Source organism: Sturnira hondurensis, unplaced genomic scaffold (genome assembly GCF_014824575.4).
Source record: "Sturnira hondurensis isolate 20B ecotype Veracruz unplaced genomic scaffold, ASM1482457v3 Scaffold0006713, whole genome shotgun sequence".
Taxonomy (NCBI): Eukaryota; Metazoa; Chordata; class Mammalia; order Chiroptera; family Phyllostomidae; genus Sturnira; species Sturnira hondurensis.
The window spans coordinates 3308514-3329380 of record NW_028079344.1 but is presented as its reverse complement, the minus strand read 5'-3'; the positions used below and the strand labels follow the sequence as shown (position 1 = coordinate 3329380).

The 20867-nt window shown below is 38.1% G+C and overlaps 1 protein-coding gene across 2 annotated transcripts in view; it reads left to right on the top strand.

Moving 5' to 3' along the window:
* Nucleotides 1-20867, top strand: part of LAMA1 (laminin subunit alpha 1) — a 152566-nt gene that overhangs the window by 22948 nt on the left and 108751 nt on the right. For both annotated transcript variants that reach the window (XM_037050331.1, XM_037050330.1), the window contains exons 2-3: nt 3966-4136; nt 4735-4847. In XM_037050331.1, the coding sequence (XP_036906226.1) occupies nt 3966-4136; nt 4735-4847 (284 nt within the window). The remainder of the gene's footprint in view (nt 1-3965; nt 4137-4734; nt 4848-20867) is intronic.

The window sequence follows — 20867 nt, the reverse complement described above, 5'->3', positions numbered from 1 at the left end:
TCTAGTTTCCCTTTAATTGAAATATGTGGTTGTCTTTGAAATAATTCCGAAACCTGAGGGACCTTTTTAAAAAAATTCTTTTAAAAATGTGTCTTCTACAGTAGATATTTCTAACTTTCTTTGTTCCTCAAGCAGATTTTGTCATGTGCAACAAGGAATAAATAATTATTCTATAACCCTGAAGAGTAAATGTAATGGGTAAGGAATAATTTAGTTTGTATTCATATACAGTATATCTGAGAAGAAAGATGCATTTAGTTTTAGTGAAAGAGAACTGGGATATATTTTTGATATTAATTAAAGGTGTTTTTTTCTACACAGGCATGCTAACAAAGTAATTTTTAATATTAAAAGTATATTTAGAATTCTAGCAAGGTTAAGGAAACATGGAAGTTATTTAAAACCTTTCTACAGCAAGAACGATGGGATACTGATTAGTACAATTAAGGTATTATTCACCAAAATTATGTTAAATTTACCTTCCTAGGGTCTGACCTCCTTTCCTCCATAGACTCCTGAGTAAGGAGAGCACGGTCCCCTCAGGATGCCCTGCCCCCCACACCCCTCAGTAACTCAAGGTTTCCAGGGTGGGAGGGAGCCCTGGGACGGAAATGGGGAGTTCTTCTGATGTGGAGCAACTGGTGGAGGAGAGTAAAGAAAAGTGGCAGCATTTGTTAAATTAACTGTTCAAGTATTTGTTGATAGAGAAACGCATTGTTAAACCTGTTCCTGTGACCTCGGCTTCTTTTCATCGCTCCACTAGAGTGTGGGAAGGGCATGGAGAGAGCAGACTGTACTACAAATCTAAATGCACAGCAGTGACATGGAGCCTGAAAAACATCATTTAGCTATTTGGATAAAACACCACAGTTTAAAATCATATCATATTTTCAATTGTTAACTCATAGGGTACATTTAAACTACACAACTAGAATACTGTGGTCAAAAAGAATGGAAAAAAATAATCTTTACCTCAGTATTAAACAGAATAAATATCAGCTCCTGCATTTAAGTATCACTCCCAAGAATTGCATGTCACTTTAACAAATAGATCATTCCATGAAGTGTAAGTGTCTTAATTACTGGTTGACAAAAATAATAATTTGAAGAACTACATAATTAAACATAAAGATTCATGTTTCTTCATAAAGCCTCTTTGGTCAAAAAAGAAATTCTTTTGCCCTGGCTGGTGTAGCTAAGTGGATTGGGCATGGGCCTGCGAATCAAAGGGTTGTTGGTTCAATTCCCAGTCAGGGCACATGCCTGGGTTTCGGGCCAGGTCCGCAGTGGGGGGTGCATGAGAAGAAAAAAAAAAAAACTTTTAAAGGAATATAATAAAAATGAAAAACTGAGTTAGAAGTAAAATTGTATTTGACACATTAAACATAGTATATGATGTGTCTGTTATGCTTCAAAATTAATAATGCTCTAAAATACAAATATTCAATTACTATTTTCTATTGAGAGACTAAGGGCCTATTGACTTGAATAGGGGCATTCTACTATGAGAGAACTACTAATAGGCAGCTCTGTTTTATATGGAAAGCCTTTGAAAGACTACTTAATAAGTTATTGTTTAGATAGATAGATGCCTGCTCATTTTTTGTCTAGCAACTCTTATAAAAGTAACAATTTTTATTTTGTGAATTAAATTATAATGAAGATAATTGAAAAAGATTGAATAATACCTTAAAAAATCAAAATTGAAGACATGAATTCCTTCTATATTACTAAAATTATATTGTGGTTTAAAAAATTTTACTGGCAAAGAAATATTTCAGAAATAATATTGACTCTATATTCTTTATAAAGAAAAATTTATCTTCTGTGCTCTTTGAAGATCAAGGTCATGTAAATTAGAGAAACCCCACTTAGCTGAGACCCTGCCTGTCAACACTCTGCCTCGCTTTACCGTGTCCTTTCATGGAAAACGCCTCTTCAAAATCATGTGCACTGGACTTTCTGGATCTTTGCAGAATCTCTGGTATTATCCTCTTTTACCAAGATAAAGTCAAGTCTCTAAGGAACCTATTAGAATTATTTTCCTTACAGTCACCCCAAAATTGTTTTCTGAATAATTTGGACCAGCTTCTTAAAGATAAAATTCACTGGAGCGCAAAGAACTGTACAAAGGCAAAGATTAACACTGAATTGATGAGAATTTTGAAAATTGGATCTTTGTGTTCTCAAGTTTTATTCACCAAAGAAAACAAGCAGGAAAGAAAGATGAGAGAGAGGGGACTATCCTAGATAATGATAGAAAAGACCTTGTAAATACTATCAGAGGCAGCTGAAACAAAGTGGTCAGAAAGTGGTGTCCTTTTGAATGAAAGGCGTTTGAATTTCACTGGCATATTTGTGTACTGCATCACTTGACACTTTTCTCTGATTTGAGTCCCAGTTTCCTTTCCATCACTATTGGTTTCCTGTGCATTTCCCTTCATTTCAATCAGTTTAGCCTTTGATGTTCCTCTAATTTGTGGCTAAAATCAACCAATTCTGTGAGCATCTTGATCACCAGTATTTTGAACTGTGCATCTGAAAGGTTGGCTATTTCTTGGTCACTTAGAATTATAGGCTCTGGGGCATTGAGCTGTTTTTGAGTCATAATGTTTGGTCAGTTTGCACCTGTTATGTTTGAGGGGCAGAGCCTTAGGTGTTCACCAGGGCCTGGCGACCCAGATCACTGGGTTGTGACACTGTATGTGGAAGCGGGGTCAGAGAGGGGGAAAAATGGCTCTTTGCTCCTCTCCCTCTCAGATTTTTGTCCCCTCTGTGGCTTCCCACAAACAAATTGGGCTCCTCTGGTGCTGGTTCCAGGGCCCATGTACTCTCCAGGACCCTGTGGGTCTCTCCAACGAACTCTCTGTGGTCCTGGGAGCCTCTCCTGGCCCCTCGACCCTGAGAAAGTCTTTCCAGTTGGTGCTTTCAGGCTCTAATTCCCATCGCTGGGGCCCTAGCCTGTGGGGTCTGTCTCACTGTTTGCTCCTTTGCTCAGTTTATCTGCGCAAGAATGTGTGACCGCAGTCAGTCAGCCGCCCTGCGCCCTCCCTGGGTCCACCCGTCACCACCCCACACCTGGGATCTGCCAACTGCCTCGGCCTCTGCTCCTGGGTCCCTCCGACCGAAGGGTCTTTCCAGCCCGACCCTCTTACCAGTCTGGCTGTGTGGTTCGTTGTTGGAGTTCAGTACAGTTCAATTTTCACTGTTTTGGCTGCGTTTTTGTTTCTAAAACTTAGCTGTCTTTAAATTTAGTTGTGGGAGGGGGCACAGTGTTTCCACCTATGCCTTCATCTTGACCAGAAGTCCTCTCACTTGACACTTTTCTTAAAACTTATTCCAACATTTTATTAGGAAGCATTTCAGTCAGGAAAGTGAAAAGTATTGTGTGGTGAACATCTACCTTTTTACTGAGATTCTACAGTGGATGTTTCATGCTCTTTATTACCCATCTGACCCTGTATCTGTCCCTAGTGATGCATCAATCCAGCTTATTTTCTGATGCATTTCAAAGTGGGTTGAAGGATAAAGTACACTTCACTCCTAAACTCTTCAGTGTTTGCATCAATATTTGTTATGACTCTTTTTAATTGAGATAAATGGAACACGCCAATCTACCCAAATCTCACCCATTCTAGGATTTTGCACAACTGTATCTGCCTGTGCAGTCCAAACCTTTATCAAAATATAGAACATAATGTTACCCCAGAAAGTTCCCTGACATCCCTTCACGTTCAGTCCCACCCTTTGCCACTCCTGTGCAGGGTTTTTTCCCCTCGTAGATGAGTTTTCTTTCTCTTAGAATTTCATATAAATGAAATCACTGTATCACTGCTCTGGTGTAAGACTTCCTTCACTTGGCACATAGACTTACAATCTCTTTTTGATTCCTCTGCAGAGTGACATGCAGTAATTTCCTTTGCACTTCAAGTCGCTGAGATGATTTGGTGAATTTTTCCTTCCAGGCCTGTTTCCTGCCATTCTCAATCTTGCCAGCAATGCTCACATCATCACCAATGCCACCTGTGGTGAGCAGGGGCCTGAGATGTTCTGCAAACTTGTGGAGCACGTGCCTGGCCGACCTGTGCGGAACCCCCAGTGCCGGGTCTGTGACAGCCACAGTGCCAACCCCAAAGGCAAGTGTTGCTTCTTCTATCGGAAGTACCTGTGGGAATTTATACTTTTTGAGATGATTACAGAGACTTGTATTAGGAAATCATGCACAACATAATGTATTCACCTTCGCTGCTACTCACTTCCACTAGCATACAGTTTAGAAGTTAAAACAATATAGACCAAAGGCTGAAAAGTACATGTTTTTAATTTATTTCCTTCCTACCTTCCTTTTTTCCTTTGTTTCTTTTTTAATAATTTTTAAATTACAGTAGATATGCCATATTATATTTGTTTCGACCACTATGGAAAGCTATGGGGGTTTCTCAAAAATTTAAAAATACACCTATCATATGACCCAGAAATTCCATTTCTCATTATTGATCTGAAGAAATTCAAAACACTCATTTAAACAGGCATATGCCTATGTTCATTGCAGCATTATATGCAATAGTTATGATATGGAAGCAACCTAAGTGCCCATCAATAGACAAATGGATAAAGAAGATGTGGTGCATATATACAACAGAATATTGCTTAGCCATAAAATAGTGAAGTCTTGTTATTTATGACAACATGGATGGACCTAGAGGGTAGTATATTTCTATTTTCTTTTTACAGAACGCCATCCAATATCAAATGCAATAGATGGTACCAATAACTGGTGGCAAAGTCCCAGTATTCAAAATGGGAGAGAATATCACTGGGTCACAATCACTCTGGACTTAAGACAGGTAGGTAAGGCAAGAAGCACTGAAGAATTTCTGTGGGTAGCCAAGTTACAGTCTGATGACCTCTGGGAAAGTGCCTTGTTTCTAACCATGTTTACATTCTGTTCTCATTGTGTTTCCACCAGGTGAAGTTAGCAGTATATACACAACTAGTGCATGGTAACATTGTTTGACACAATCCTCATTCTCAGAATTCTTCGAGAAAATGAGTGAAATTGTTTCAGTGGGGTTTGATGTTCTTAGAAGCTGTATCAGCAGGTACCCTCATTTGTTCAGAGTCCTGTGTCAGGCTGTGTGCTGATGTCAACAGGCACATTGGGAGTCCTGTGGAAGTACAAAATTTATGCATTTTCTGCCTTTCAAACTTATTATCTTGCTACTGTCACTGTGCAAAGTTATTTCAGCAGATAATGCTTAGAAACAAAGGGGATAGTATTAATCCCCTTGAGCATGCCTCACCCTGGTCCTTCTGTCTGTGAGGGCCACGAGTAAAGTGGAGTTGTCCAGTGCCACTGTGACCAGGTCTTCAGCTTGAGCTGGGAAAGGCAAGGTATAATTGGCTCAGGCCACAATGGCATCCTCTTGATTTGCTTCAAGACTACATAGTAGAATGGAGAAAAATATGGTTTGGGCCTTGTTTGCCCCCAAATGCCTGGGAATGAGAAAAAAAAGTCTGAATGGAAGGGATTAAAAAAAAAGATGGCATCTACTATCACAAGTTCTGATTTGAGTTTTCAAGAAATACTATTGCATAATATTCCTATTTATTTTCATTCAATTTCTTTGTGTTAGAACTCTTAAACATCATGTGAAATATCGGTTGAGACAAATAGTTGAAATGTGCACTACAGCATTAAAATAGGAATTTTTGACATTTAATGACAAATTATTATAATTCTTTGAATAAAGGATAGTTTTGTAATGTACAAGATTTTAAGAAGACAAGACAATACTGTGTATATTCATATTCAAGGAACTTTTGATCTCTTATAATAACAGTAAACAAGGTTGAACAACCAATGTGTGTGGCTCAGGAGACATTTTTCCAAGTTTAGGTCCATAGTATAATGTAAGTAAAATATCACTCCTGATGATTTTCAGCCATATGTCCTGAATTAACATGTCATACATTAATATTTTCAAACCCACCTAAGAAAAATAGAGAAGAACTTCTTTTTCCCCTGAGCTTTGTTTTTATTTCAGTGGGAAGGATGCTTCTATAAGAGATTTTGATTTTCTTATCACCTTTTCAATTTATTTTCTTTTTTTAAGGGAAAAGGTATAACTATTTTCAGCATTAGAAATGTAATGTTATGTGAGTTCGGCCAGACTAACAGCTGGTCGTTACTTTGTTAAACTACCAGAAGAGGAACAGAACCACAGAAATGGAGATCACATAGAGGGTTATCGGTGGGGAAGGGAAGGGGGAGAATGGGGTTCAGGGAATAAGAAGCAGAAATGGTACATTCAAAACAGACAGGGGGAGGGTAGGAATAATATAGGAAATGGAGAAGCCAAAGAACTTGTGTGAATGACCCATGGACGCAAACTGAGGGGGAGAATGAGGGTGGGAGAGGGGTGTACAGGGTGGAGGGGAATAAAAGGGGAAATGGGACCACTGTAATAGCATAACCAATAAAATGTATTTTTAAAAAGTGCATTATTCTTACATATGAGCCAATCTTTCTCAGATGTACTTATTTATTGAGCCTTTTTGTTATGGATATTTTTGATAATGCAGAAAGCACATGACTGTGGCATGCATATACCCACCCCTGCAATTCAGACATTTTTAAACATTGTTTTGTGTTTGTTTTATCTTTCTGAACACTTTTCAAGTTAAATGCAGTCATGGTGACATTGTCCCAATACAGTATTTTGTGTATCTTCCAGAAACAGGACACTTGTTCTGAACAGGCACCGTGACATTAGCCCCTCTAACAAATTGCTGGTTGTTTCTTAACGACCTCTACACCCACATCCCATTTCCCAGTGTATCCACCAATGTTGTTCACAGCTTGTTCTTTTCCAAACCAGAATACAGTAAGAAACATGCATTGCATTTGATTGTAATCCTTCTTAAATCTCTTTTCATCTGAATTGTCTTCCAATTTAAAAAAAATACTTACTTTTTGAACAGACTAGGCCAATTGTGTTGTAGAATATCCCACATTCTGGGTTTGTTGGATTGTTTCATCATGGTTTTGTTAACATGTTCCTCTACCCTTTATTATAGAGCTGATAGAAACTAAAATCAGCTCCAAAGACCTGGTGAAATTCCAGTTAAATGGCTACCTCTAGTACATGCAGGTTGGTTGCCCCTCTTGTGGTGAGGCCAGATTTGCATCCTTATTGGTATTGATAGCCAGATCTCTTCCTTGTCAAGTTATCTCCTTTTCCTCCCACATGTCTCCCTGGTTTCTTAGGTTTCACTGACACTCAGATCTACAGCACAGCTGCACCTTCTGATGACTTTTTCCCACTGTCAAAATCTGTGTGTTCCCTGTCAAGCCAGCTGTTAACCAGCTACTAGTTCATTTCTAGATTCTGTAGTCTGAGAAGGCAGAGACTGCAGACATGTTCTTCCTCTTCCTCCTCCTCTTCCTGCTTTGTCCTTTCCTTTGCCTGTTAACGTTTGCTGAGGGTTGTCTTGTTCACTCTTGCACACACAGGCATTGGCAGAGGCGAGGCACTGCGTAAAGAGCTGCAGCATCCGTAAATGCTTTTTCTTCACATTCCCTCCTCTTGTTTGTTTACCACCTGATTAAAAGCTGGAGATCAACAAACGTTCCAACTTCTTTGTTTCACTCCTATGAAAATGTGAAATTAAGCATAGATTTCTAAAGTAAAATCAGACAGACCTGAGTATAATTGCAGACGTAACAACTTCATGTTGTAAATGTGTTCATGTACCTTAATAAATAAGATCCTGAGGTTTTATGACTAAATTAGTCACTTTCATTCTGTGTTGGCAAATGCTAAAGACATTGATTCTATTCTTGACTCTAGTTCAACTGGTCATGTTGCTCAAATTATGGCATTTTTTAGCCTCTGTGTGTAATGTTTGGCTACCTGACAGATAAACCGAAGAAAATACAAAAAGTGGTGTTATCAGAAAGTCAATAAATATTGTGTGGTTTGTAATAAGATTTAACTGCAAAGTGTTTGCTTTAGTAATGTTTACAAGAGGAATGATTAGATTTATTTCTTTACTTTTTCAAAATAGTGCCTGCTATTCATTTCTTACATTGATGATTCCCAAGATTTTAGAGTTAACACTGTTAGGTATTTAGTGATATCTTATGCTTATAAAAATCTATGAGGATTGAATGCATGTGGTATCTTTGTTTTAAGAAAAATCAAGCTGAAGAGTCTCTTGAACAATCATAAAATTAACATACATGTGGCTGGTCTCCAATAATGAACTATTCCGTCTGCTCACCTTGGCAACTCATAGGCTATAATAAACTGCTCCTCACTGTCAGGTGACTTCAGAGCATTTCCTTTCACATAACACCAACACCACTGAAGTAAGTCAGGGAACTTCTGTGACAACTTAAGATTTTAAAGAAATTTTTCTGATAGAGCAAGCATGCACATCTGATGGATCTTGAATTGTATGATTGTCAGCATTTTTCAGGCCCTGATAATTGTATTAATATGTATACCTATGGTAAAATTTCTTAATATAAGACCCCAAGGTTTTCCAATTTGAAACACACTACCCTAAAAGTTGATACACTGGACAGATGACAAAGTGCTCAATATATTTGACCATTAGGGAAATGAAGGTCAAAACCTCAATGAGATACCACTTTGCACTTATTAACATGCCTACTATAAACATATTAAAAACAGAAAATAAGGGATGGTGAGGATGTGAAGTTGCAGCCCTCATGCATTGCTGGTGAGAATGATGCAGTACTGTGGTGATTCCTCAAAAAGGAAAACATAGAATTTCACGTTTTAGATGTATTCTCAGAGAAATGGAAAGCAGGTATTCAAAGAGATATGTGCACATGCAGGTTTATTACAGCACTATTCACAGTAGCCAAAAGGTGGAAGCAATCCAGGCGTCCAACAGTGAGTGGATAAATGAAGCATGGTATATACACAGGATGGAATATTATTCTGCCTTAAAAAGAAAGCAAATTCTGATACATGCAACACATGGATAAATCTCGAAAGTATGCTAAGTGAAATAAGCCAGACACAATGATGAATTCTGTGTAACCCCACTTGTATGAAGTACTGAACAGTCATATCCGTAGAGACAGACGTTGGAATGGTGGTTGCCAGGGACTGAAGGGAGGAGGAAGAAGGGTTGTTTTTTCATGGGCACAGAGTTTTAGTTTGGGAAGATGGAAAACCTCTGGTGGTCAGTGATGGTGGTGGTTGCATGACAGTGTGAATTACTCAGTGCCACTGAACTGTGCACTTAAAAATGGCTAAAGTGGTGATTTTTGTGTTGTGTATAGTTTACCATAACTTTTAAAAAGTGAACATACTATGAAATGCACGCTGTTACATATCAGCCAGGATCCACTCCAGGGATTTAAAGGGGTGTTTCTAGTACGAGGAACTGCTTAAACAGTGTTGGAGAAGTGGAAAGGGGTTCCAAGGTGACTCAGAGATAGGAAGTTCTGAGGCGGAACTTAGGGAGGTGATTGGGGTTATTTGCACCTAGAGGCTCGGAGGAGAATGTCCCACCTCTGAGCTGTGAAGAGGAGGCTCATTTGGGGAGTGTGGGGAGGCTGGAGACTGCAGTCAAACGCTGTAGCCAGGGTGAAGGGCACCCACAGGAGCAGCAGGTACCCAGAGAGAAGTAATCCCTTCTCTGGCCTTTCAACTCCCTGCTAGTGCCTCCCCTTAGAGCCCCACAAAGCAGAGTCTACAAAGGTAGACTTGAGGTTGTTTGCAACCCACACAAATACTATCTTCCCAGTAGGGGACACCTGTACCAGTGCAGTGACATAAACACAGAGACACAGCTGTAAAATCCTGGAGCAGAATTTTATAATAAAGGAATTTCAGTTCATATGTATATGTGTGTAGGTGTATACACCTACACACTAAATAGGTTTATATTAAGTTTTTAGATAAACTTTGGAATGAAAATGCAAAATTTAGGATTCTTATGGTGAAATCATGGACTGCTTTCTGACGCATCGACTAGGTGTCCTTGGATCTCAGCTGAGAGACTGCCATAGGCTGACCCCTTGGTGCTGTGACTTTAAGAAGGATGGTGATGGAGAATAAGTGAGAGCAGTTCTATTTATGTGTATATGTATGTGTTGTTCCTTTGGGTTGTACGGTGTGGTGGATATGTGTAGAGCGTGGTGGGGTGATACACTTCTCCAACTTACAAGTAGAATGCCACAGCATGAGGAGTGAAGGCTGGCTCCTAGTCCAGCCCCTGACAAACTCCTCAGGCCGAGTAAATGTTTCCTTTCCTTCTGCCGTGTTTGTAATCCACGAATGACTTTGAAGCCCCGAAGGTCTTCTGATACCATCAAGGGAAACTTTAAACAAGGCCTTGATGTAACCTAATTGAAATTAGCTAAGAAGTGCAATTAAGAAGATTTGAGAAAATAAATTCATAAGTTAATTCTATTTTTTCTGGTTAGAAAAGTGAAATGCGTTCATGGTAGAAATATAGATAGAGGGGATATATAAGTGTCAAGAGGCAGAAAAACTTGCAGTTTCTTCATTCTGAAACAACCACTAATAATTTTGACATCTTACTTTTAGACTTTTGCATGCATTTCTCTGTGTGTTCAGTAGTGTTGCAGTATCGTTTACTCTGGGCCAGACCCCATGCTCTCAGCACTCGATCAGAATTACATAATTGAATAGTCATACTCACCCTATGAGTGCGGTCCTATGATTGCCTCCTTTTGACAAATGACAAAACCGAAACAGAGAGTTTAGGTACTTGCTCGGGTGAAATGACTTACTGAGATCTGAGAGCTGGGCTCCGTGCATCATTGGGCGGTGTCACCCCTTCAGTTGATGTAAATGACCTGTGTGTTTGTGTCCTGATCTTTTATTTAACATCATAGCATGTGCATTTCCAAATATAATTAAAGTACATTATCAATGATTTTTAAAGATCAATATTCTTCTATATGGCTTACCCACCATTTGCTTAAGAATTCCCATGCAAGACATTTTGGGGTTATTTTTTGTTTTTGTTTTCTATATGTAATAACAGTGAAAAAAGATTGATCTCATAAGTATGTCAATTAAGTATTGCAATGAATACATATCAATTTTAAGGTTCATATTGCAAGTTTGTGGTCAGTTTTGTGTATTGCTTTAAAAAAGAATGTTTATTGCCTGTATTATGTAGAAATCTACACATACACATTGTATACAAATATGTAAGTATAATGTATATATCTAGAAATCTGTACATAGTATATAGATTATCTAGTATATAGAATTTAGAGTAATATGGAATTTAGTAATATAGTGTTATGGAATTACATATAGTACATGACCTATATATATGGCATATAGAACCTACATATGTATATGTATACACAATCTATATATTTTATTATATTATATATTCATACACAATTCATATATACAAGTGGTCCCATACTTATGATCATTTAACTTACAATATTTCAACTTTACAATGGTGTGAAAGATATTCATAATAAATTCAACACTTTATTATAAAATAGGCTTTGCATGCCCTGGCTGGCGTGGCTCAGTTGGTTGGAGCATTGTCCTGTAAATGGAGAGGCTGTGGGTTTGATCCCTGCTCAGGGCACATGCCTGGGTTAAGGGAGGCAATCAATCAGTGTTTCTCACATCAATATTTTTTATCCTCTCTCACTCGCTCCCTTCCCCATCTCTAAAATCAATAAGCATGTCCTTGGGTGAGGATTTAAAAAATAGGCTTTGTGTTTCATGAATTTGCCTAACTGTGGGCTGATGTAATTATTCTGAGGTTGTTTCAGGTAGGCTGAGCTAAGCTATGATGTTTTGTAGGTTAGGTGCATTAAACACATTTTCCATTTAATGATTTTTGCAACTTACAGTGGTTTATTGTGACAAAATCTCATCATAAATTGGGGAGCATCTACATAGGAATCTGTACATATACATGCACCTATTCTGTATGTAGGTTGTAGATGATCCATAGCATTTTTCCCATGTCCATGTTGTTCATCCGCTTTCCTCGACAGTCCTGGAATACAGACGGTCTTCTCTGTAGAGGTGAGAAGACTGCAGTACTGGTCCCTTCTACACTATGTAACTGCATTGCACCTTGTTTATTCCTGGTCTCCTGTCATTGTTTCCCGTGCATTATGATTCTTTTTTTTATTTTAATTTTTATTTAATTCTTGTTCAAGTACAGTTTTCTGTCTTATATTTCTATAGGAAGACCGGCAGGGGCTGTTACAGTTTCCTCCTAGAAATTGGGACTGTTCAGATTCTTCCTACACCCCTCCCCGTGTTCTCTTTGCCCACGTCATGTGGCTCAAAGGGTCCTTTCCCTGTGACTGAGGCAGACCATTAGCACTCGTCCACGAGTTTACTGTGACACAAGGTGCTGCCCAGCCTGTGTTTTGGGCCAACATACTGAAAAATAAGTCAGTGTTTTGCATTCTCCTCTAAAAAATGATTAAACCTGCATGAAAATTTCACTGGGTGTGGTCAGATATATGAGTAAAGTTTTTCAGTGTTCCTTTAGAAGACTAAATATATTATGTAAAAAAGGAAACGTTTTCTATGGCATTGAAAATAAAGCTGCCTTTTGAAGAACTGCTTTGTTTTCTGTGTAAGTTTAATTAGGAAGTAGCACTTTGTTGTGGGAACATTATCACAGAAGGGCCTTTGTTTTATGCAAACCTTTAAACAAGAGCTGCTTGTTTGCTGGGTTTTATAAAACCTCATTAATTTGAATGTGTTGTCTGCCCCACCCCCAATTTCTGAAAAATCAATCAAAACTAAATTGAAGTTTATTATTGTATTGTCCAAATAGACAGTGTTTGCTAAGCACACTGACAGGGTAAATGAAAAGAACAGGCAAATTTCACATTTTTAAGGCTGAAAATCTTGAAAGCTTTTTAGGACAAGGATTGCATGTGAAATGGAGCTCCTCATTACAAGTGAGTCTTGGCTGTTTCTTGAAAGAGGTCAGGCTGAGACCCTGGCTGGGAACTGGTGGAAGCTGCTCTCCCTGTGTGCTCGTATTTATTCAAAATGATTCTCTTTTAAGTTTCTGTGACAGTATACTGGCCTCAAGCAGTTTAAAATATTAAGTTTTTTTAAAATTTGTTTGACCAAATGAGTAGATCAGAAGAAATCCAAGCTCTTTAATACAATTTGGAAGTGGCACTGATATCTTGTCCTTCAGACAATGTTGTCTATTCTGTCCTGTTCTCTGTGAAGCTGCTATTCTCACAGTAACATCTTTCTTTTGTTCACACGTATTTGTTGTCTCATATTGTTTTCTCATACACAGCTTCTCTTCCAGTTGTTTACCTCTGTGTAAGAAGTCACTGCACACCTCTGTGGCTTAGGACAGCAACATATATTTTGTATTTCTCCAGGTTTCTGTGGGTTGGACTTTGCGGAAAGGCTTGACTGAGTGGGTGTGTCCCCACTGAGGCTGCAGTTCATGGGGGCTGACAGTGGGGCCGCTGGGGATGGGGTGCTGGGCCATGGGGGCTGGTCAGGCTGTGTCTGTGTGGTCCCTCCAGTGGGCCCGTGGTTCCTCATGGAACGTAAATTGCTTTATGGCAGTTCAGGGCTCCAGCATGAATGTTGCAGAGAAAGAGGCAGAAGTTGTGTTCCCCTGCGGAGTGGACCTGCAGAGTCACACAGTGTCCCTTCTCCTGTGTCACTGAGGCCAGCAGAGATTCAGGTGGAGGAAACAGGCAGCAGCTCCAGCCTGTCCATGAGAGGAGGGGCAAAGAATCTGAGACCTTTTCTACAGCTCCCCCGACTCACACTTCTGAAAAGGTCTTTCTCTGAGAGAATTCTTCCGGCAGGCCTCTGAGCTTGTCTTGTAGGTGGTGCACCTTTAGGTGACATAGAGACCTATAGGATCATATGGACAAAGCCAAAGGGGGGTAGGGTCAGGGGTGGGAGTTGAGGATGGCTGGAGTGGGGAGGAATAGTGTGGGGGAAATGGAGACAACCATCCTTAAACAACAATAAAAAAAGAAAAAAACAAGCAAACAAAAAGATCTCTAGGATCAAATGGGGACCATAAATGGGGATGCAAATATTGTACCTTCAATTGTTCAGTGATAATGACAAGTGAGCCAAATAAATAAAAATAATTGAGGCCCAGGATTTGAGAACTATACAGAGTTTCATTTCTTGGCAAGATTTATTTTTAAACTTTATCATTTGTGTGTTATCAATGGTAGTTTGCCAAAGCATTTTTCCATGTAGCACAGTTTAGTATCGTACTCAAGAGATCTTCTTAGACAGGGCCTTGGAAAGGATTCCGGGAAATTAGGAGAGACAGTTTTCAAGACTCTGTCAAAATATACTTTTCAGATCCCCAAGTGTTTTGGCTTCAAAATAAAGCTTCTTGTGTATTTATGGAAGGAAAAGGGGGATCGTTCTAAAATAATTATTTCTTCCCATTATATTGAAGCTAAAAACGCATAAGTTTTAATTTCTGAAGAAATATTTTTTTGATAATTACAGTTGGAATCCATTGCAACATTTGTGGGGGGTTTTCCTTTTTGCTCAGTAATTATTCAAATTGTAACATCTTCATCTTTAAAAAGAACACTATAACAAATTTTTTAAAGCAGCTCATGAATACCTCAGCTATACCTCAAAGGCTCTTTGTTCTTAATGTCTTTAGTTGACCTTTTTTTATACAGAAAACTCCTTTGTTCTGGTATAAAAGTAGAATTTTTTTGAAATACAAAAATATAAGAAAAATGTGTTTAAAAATTACTTGCAATTCTAATGACCAAGAATTACCTTTGGACCCATTCCATCAACCTGAAAACACTGTGTATATCAATAATTCATGATTTCTGATTATGGGGTTCTGGGACCTCAGGATTTGCTAATTAACAAGATAGTGATGACATCCAGGGAAAGCTCTTAGCACAGAGAAAAAACACATATGTTCCTTATATATGTACTTTCTATCTCTGTCACTTCGATTTTTATTTAAGGCTGACCTCAGGGGCTTCTGGTTTTGTGGGGGGAATAGGCAAGTAAGCAGACTGCTCTTTCTCAGTGCTGCAGGGATGTGTAGGGGTCGAGGTTGCATGGATGGCGAACACATAGGAGGGGAGCTTAGGGGATGGGGCATGACCCAGAGGAGGGACTCAGTGAAAGAAGGGAGCAGAGAATGAGGAAAGATGCACAGACGAGAGCAGCATGAAGAAGACCTGTTTGTGGAGCGAAGATAGTACATCCAGTCCTGTAGTAAATGTTTCTTTCATTTTCCCTTTTGACTGAGATGGATGTCACATAGTTTGTGAAATGCACTTATTTTAAGGGTGTAGTTGGATGAGTTTTGACGAATACAGACACATGTAAACCATACCTGTGTCCAGACACAGGACATCTCCGTCACTCCAGTTTGTTCCTCTCTGCCCTTTGATGTCGGTGCTCCACCTGCCCCCCTCCTCCCCTCCTACCACAAGATGAACCCCTGTTCTGAACTTTTTTCAGTTTTGTTTAGGTTTGACTGTTATTTAAATCATATGGATAGAATCAAACGATGTGCCCTTTTTTGTGTCAGGCTTCTGTAGCATTGTGTCTGTGAGATCCATCCATTGTTACTTTTGTTAGTGGTTTGTTCTTTTATTTCTGAGTAGTGTGTCACTTCATGAATTTATCAAAATTTATCCATGCCCTTGTTAGGCTGTTTGGGTTATTCCAATTTTTTCAGTGTCTACACTGACATTTTTTTCAGTGTCTACATTGTTGAGTGTATTCAGTACAATACACTCAACAATACTGTATGAGAAACTTCAAAGATGCTAAGAGACTAGACCTTAATTATTCTCAACACAATAAAGAAATAATTATGTGATGTGACTTAGAGGTGTTACCTAGTGTTACTGTAGTAATCATAGTGTAGTGTATAAATGCATCAAATCAACAGGTTCTATACCTAACACTTACATAAGGTTACACGGTATAGAACCTGTTGGTTTGATGCATTTATATACTACACTGTGATTACTACAGTAATGCTAGGTAACACCTCTAAGTCACATCACATAATTATTTCTTTATTGTGTTGAGAATAATTAAGGTCTAGTCTCTTAGCATCTTTGAAGTTTCTCATACAGTATTGTTGAGTGTATTGTACATTAGATCTCCAGAACTTACTAGTACAGTAGTTACTACAGTTTCTTTCTTTCCTCTCCTCTCCTCTCCTCTCCTCTCCTCTCCTCTCCTCTCCTCTCCTCTCCTCTCCACTCCTCTCCTTTCTCTTTCCCTCTTACTTTCTTTCTTTCAACTAAAGGTGCCATAAAAATTCTTGTAAGATCCTTTCCTGGTCACATATTTTTATTTCTCTAAGAATGGAATTGCCTGGCCAAAGGATATATGTATGTCTAACTCTGTAAGACATTGACAGTCCATTGTCCAGAAAGTGCCTCCGGGCAGAAAGCCCCTCTCCCAGGGACCATTGTCCTGCCCGCCTGCTGTCTAGTAGTTCAGAGCCACTCACTGTACACTTTGTCAAGTTGTCTCCTTGGTTACTGTAGGAGTGTCAGGCGGTACCAATTTCTTCTTCATGGCCAGCATCTAAATCCCTGTAATGAATTTTAATGGCAGAATAATATGTTATCATCTGGACACATGATAATTTATTTCATTTCCTCCCATGGTTGGATATTTAAGATGTTTCTAATTTTGTAAAATCATTCTGCTTTCGTGGCTGCAATGCTAACTATTACTGAGGTATAGATTTCAAGACTTGGGACTATTGGGTCAAAGAACTTAAACATTTTTTAAATATGACCTTTACTGTCTTAGTTTTTTAAAAAATGCAGGTGTGGACAGAAGGAAGTTTACAGTTGTGAGTAAGTGAAACACAGAGTTTATTTTGTTATTAGTATTTATTTACTAATTATTGTATTATTTATTATTAATCTGCTTTTGCCCATCCCTGTATTGTTCAATTTGTATTTTTACTAACAATAAGTGAAAATATGTGTCTAACAACCAAACTTCTCAGTAGCATGGAGATTAAAATGACCTTATGTTTAGTTCTGTTTTTAGAACTAAAAACCTTATGTTTGTATTCAAACCAACTGAATACCAGAGACTTTATTAATTCATTCATTCAGTAAGTCATTTATTCAGTTATAATATATATTATCAATTTACATTATGTCATGTTGTTCATATATTTGGGATCACTGGGTAGGATTCAGATGCTTAAACAATGTGTGGTCTTGTTTCGTATCTTCACATGTGTAAGTTAGGTCATGGTTATTCATCTCTACTGAGGCAGTCATATTGCTTTGTAACTTGGTTTTAGATGTTTGAATAGCAGGACAAAATTTTTAAGTCATATTTTAATAAAGGAGACAAAAATTGAATTAACTCTAAATATCATTTTGAGAGGTGCCAATTATCAAAAAACTAACTATTGTACTTGAAGAAATCTGGTAGTAATACCTTATATCTGTATTGTGACATTTTATAAATGTTTCCTAATAATCATTATTTTATACTAATGATATGAGATATCTGAAGAATATATATATTTATATGTATCTCCACATTACTCATTATGAATAATGTAGTGAATATAATGTAGAGGAAACACCCTCTCAATTTCTTGTGTTAAGCCGGAATCATGGAAAACATTCAGCTTAGTTTTATGATTTTCTAGATTTTAAGAAATTAAAAATGTATTAATTGGCTATCACTTCCTATTTGGGGGGATGGAGCAGGAGAATGATTCTGAAGTCTCATTCTGTGAGCCCTAGGCTCAGTGAGATCACCAAGCTGCCAAGGTCAAGATAAAAGTGGAAACTCTTCAGTGACTGGGGCAGCTGACTGCTCATGCCAGTGCCTTCCCTGAGACCTGTGATCCCTTTGAAATTGTGCACAGATACTTGGAGAGCTCTGACTCGCCCTGTCCCGCCCTTTATGCACCATAAGGTACGGAAACAAAGCCTGGACAAGCTGTGAGATCAAATTAAAACCTGCAGATAATTAGCTGGGAGCCACAGCTGTCCAAACCAAGATATCCTGAGAAGTTTGGTGAAGCCTTAAAACCACTCATTAGCCAACTGGGCTGGTTTAAGCTTTATTAGATTAATGGACAGTGACTAGAGTATGTGAAAATAGATTTTTTTAAAAAAATAATAGATTTTATTTTGTAGAGAAGTTTAGATTTATAGAAAAGCTGGATGGAAAGTACAGAGTATTCCCATATATCCCCTCTATACTAGTTTTTAAAATAAAATCTTGGCTTTTCTTAATCATTTCTTACAAGGTAAATCATAAATTGCCTAATCTGAGGCAGGTTCAATAATTTTACATACTCTTCCCTCTACATTTTGAAGGTGACTGTGAGAATTGTCAGTCTTACAATTGTACTCTCTCAGTTAGTATACTGTACTCTGAGTTTATCCATATTATAGGGTATATTAGAGTTCCATTCCTTTTTAAGGCTAAAAAATATTCTGGTGTTTGGATATGCTGCAGTTTCTCTAGCCATTTATCTGTTGACAGATATTTGGGTTTTTTCCATCTTTGGGCTATTGTTAAGAGTACTGCTATAGATATTGATGTACAAATATCCATTTGAGTCCCTGTTTTTAATTCTTGTGGGTCTTTACCCAGACATGGAATAGCTGGCTCATATGGTAATGCTATATTTAATTTTTTGAGGAACTTCCATACTGTTTTTACACAGTTGCTGCCCCATTTTACATTCCCACCATATCTTTTTAAATAAACAAAGACCTTCCTACATAAGACCACTATTTATATATTCCCTTTTTAATAAGCCTTAAATGTGATGATTTACAGAATAGAGAGCCCAGAAATAAACCCATGACTTTATGGTCATTTAAAACTTTGATAAAGGGAGGAAAATACATGCAGTGGGGTAAAGATAGTCTATTCAATAAATGGTTTGGGAAAATAGGAGAGAATATGCAAAAAAATGAAACTAGACCACTTTTTTATGCCACACATAATAAACAACTCAAAATGTATTAAAGACAAATATGAGGCTCAGAACCATAAAAATCCTAGAAGAAAACATAGGCAGTAAAATCTTAGACATTTCTTATAGCAATATTTTTAATATATTTCCTGGGGCAAGGGGAAGAAAAGCAAAAACAAATAAATGGGACTACCTCAAATAAAAAAGTTTTTGCACAACAAAGGAAACTATCAACACAATGAAAAGACAACTCACTGAATGGGAGAACATATTCATTGATACATCTGAGAAGGGTTAATATCCAAAATCTATTTTTTTGTTAAATAATAATTTTTTAAAGATTTTTAAAATTTAATTCTTATTCAAGTACAGTTTTCTGTTTTATATTCCCTGCCCTGCCCCACCCATGCTCCCCACCTCCCTCCCATTTCTGCCCCCCACCTTAATTATTGTCCATGTGTCCTTTATACTTATTCATGTGAGTCCCTCCCCTTTTCCCCTATGATTCTCTCCCCTCTCCCCTCTGGGTCCTGTCAACCTGTTCCGTATTTGAGTGTCATTGGTCATATTTTGCTTGCTTGTTTGTTTTGTTGTTTAGATTCCTGTTAAAGGTGATATCATATGGTATTTGTCTTTCACCGCCTGGCTTATTTCACTCAGTATAATGCTCTCCAGTTCCATCCATGATGTTGCAAAAGGTAGGAGCTCCTTCTTCCTTTCTGCAGCATACAATTCCATTGTGTAAATGTACCACAGCTTTTTGATGCAGTCATTGACCAATGGGCATCTAGGTTGCTTCCAACTCTTGGCTATCAAAAATTCTGCTGCTATGAACATTGGGGTGCATAGATTCTTTTGGATTGGTGTTTCAGGGTTCTTAGGACGTACTCCTAATAATGGAATTGCTGGGTCAAAAGGCACTTTCATTTTTAGTTTTCTTAGAAAGTTCCATACTGTTTTCCATAGTGGTTGTACCAGTCTACAATCCCACCAACAGTGAACTAGGGTCCCCTTTTCCCCACAACCTCTCCAGCACTTGTTGTTTGTTTCTTTGTTTATGATAGGCATTCTGACTGGTGTAAAGTGGTATCTCATTGTGGTTTGAATTTGCATCTCTCTGATGGCTAGCAATATCAAGCATCTTTTCATGTGTCTCTGTATCCTCTGTATGTCCTCCCTGGAGAAATGTCTGTTCAAGTCCTTTGCCCATTTTTTAATTGGGTTGCTCATCTTCTTTGAGTGGAGTCAAGTGAGTTCTTTGTATATTTTGGAGATTAAACCTTTGTCTGAAGTATCATTGGCAAATATGTTTTCCCAAGCTGTTGCTTCTCTTTTTATCTTGATACTGTTTTCCTTAGCCATGCAGAAGCTTTTAATTTTGATGGGATCCCATTTGTTTATTCTTTCCTTTATGTCCCTTGCTCTAGGGGACATATCAGTAAAAATCTTGCTGTGTGGAGTATCTGAGATTTTCCTGCCAATGCTCTCCTCTAGGGCTTTAATGATTTCATGGCTTATATTTAAGTCTTTTATCCACCTTGAATTAATTTTGGTGTATGGTGTAAGTTGGTGCTTGAGTTTCATTTTTTTGCATGTAGCTGTCCAGTTCTCCTAACACCATTTGTTGAAGAGGCTACTTTTACTCCATTTTCTGTTATTGCCCCCATTGTCAAATATTAATTGACTGTGGAGAGTTGGGTTCAAAATCTATTTAAAACTTGTAAAACTCAACACACACACAAAACAAACAATCTGATTAAAAAATGGGCAAAGGACCTGAACAGACACTTCTCCAAAGGAAACATACACATCACCAATAGACATATGAAAAGATGCTCGACATCACTAATCATCAGAGAAATGCAAATTAAAATCATGAT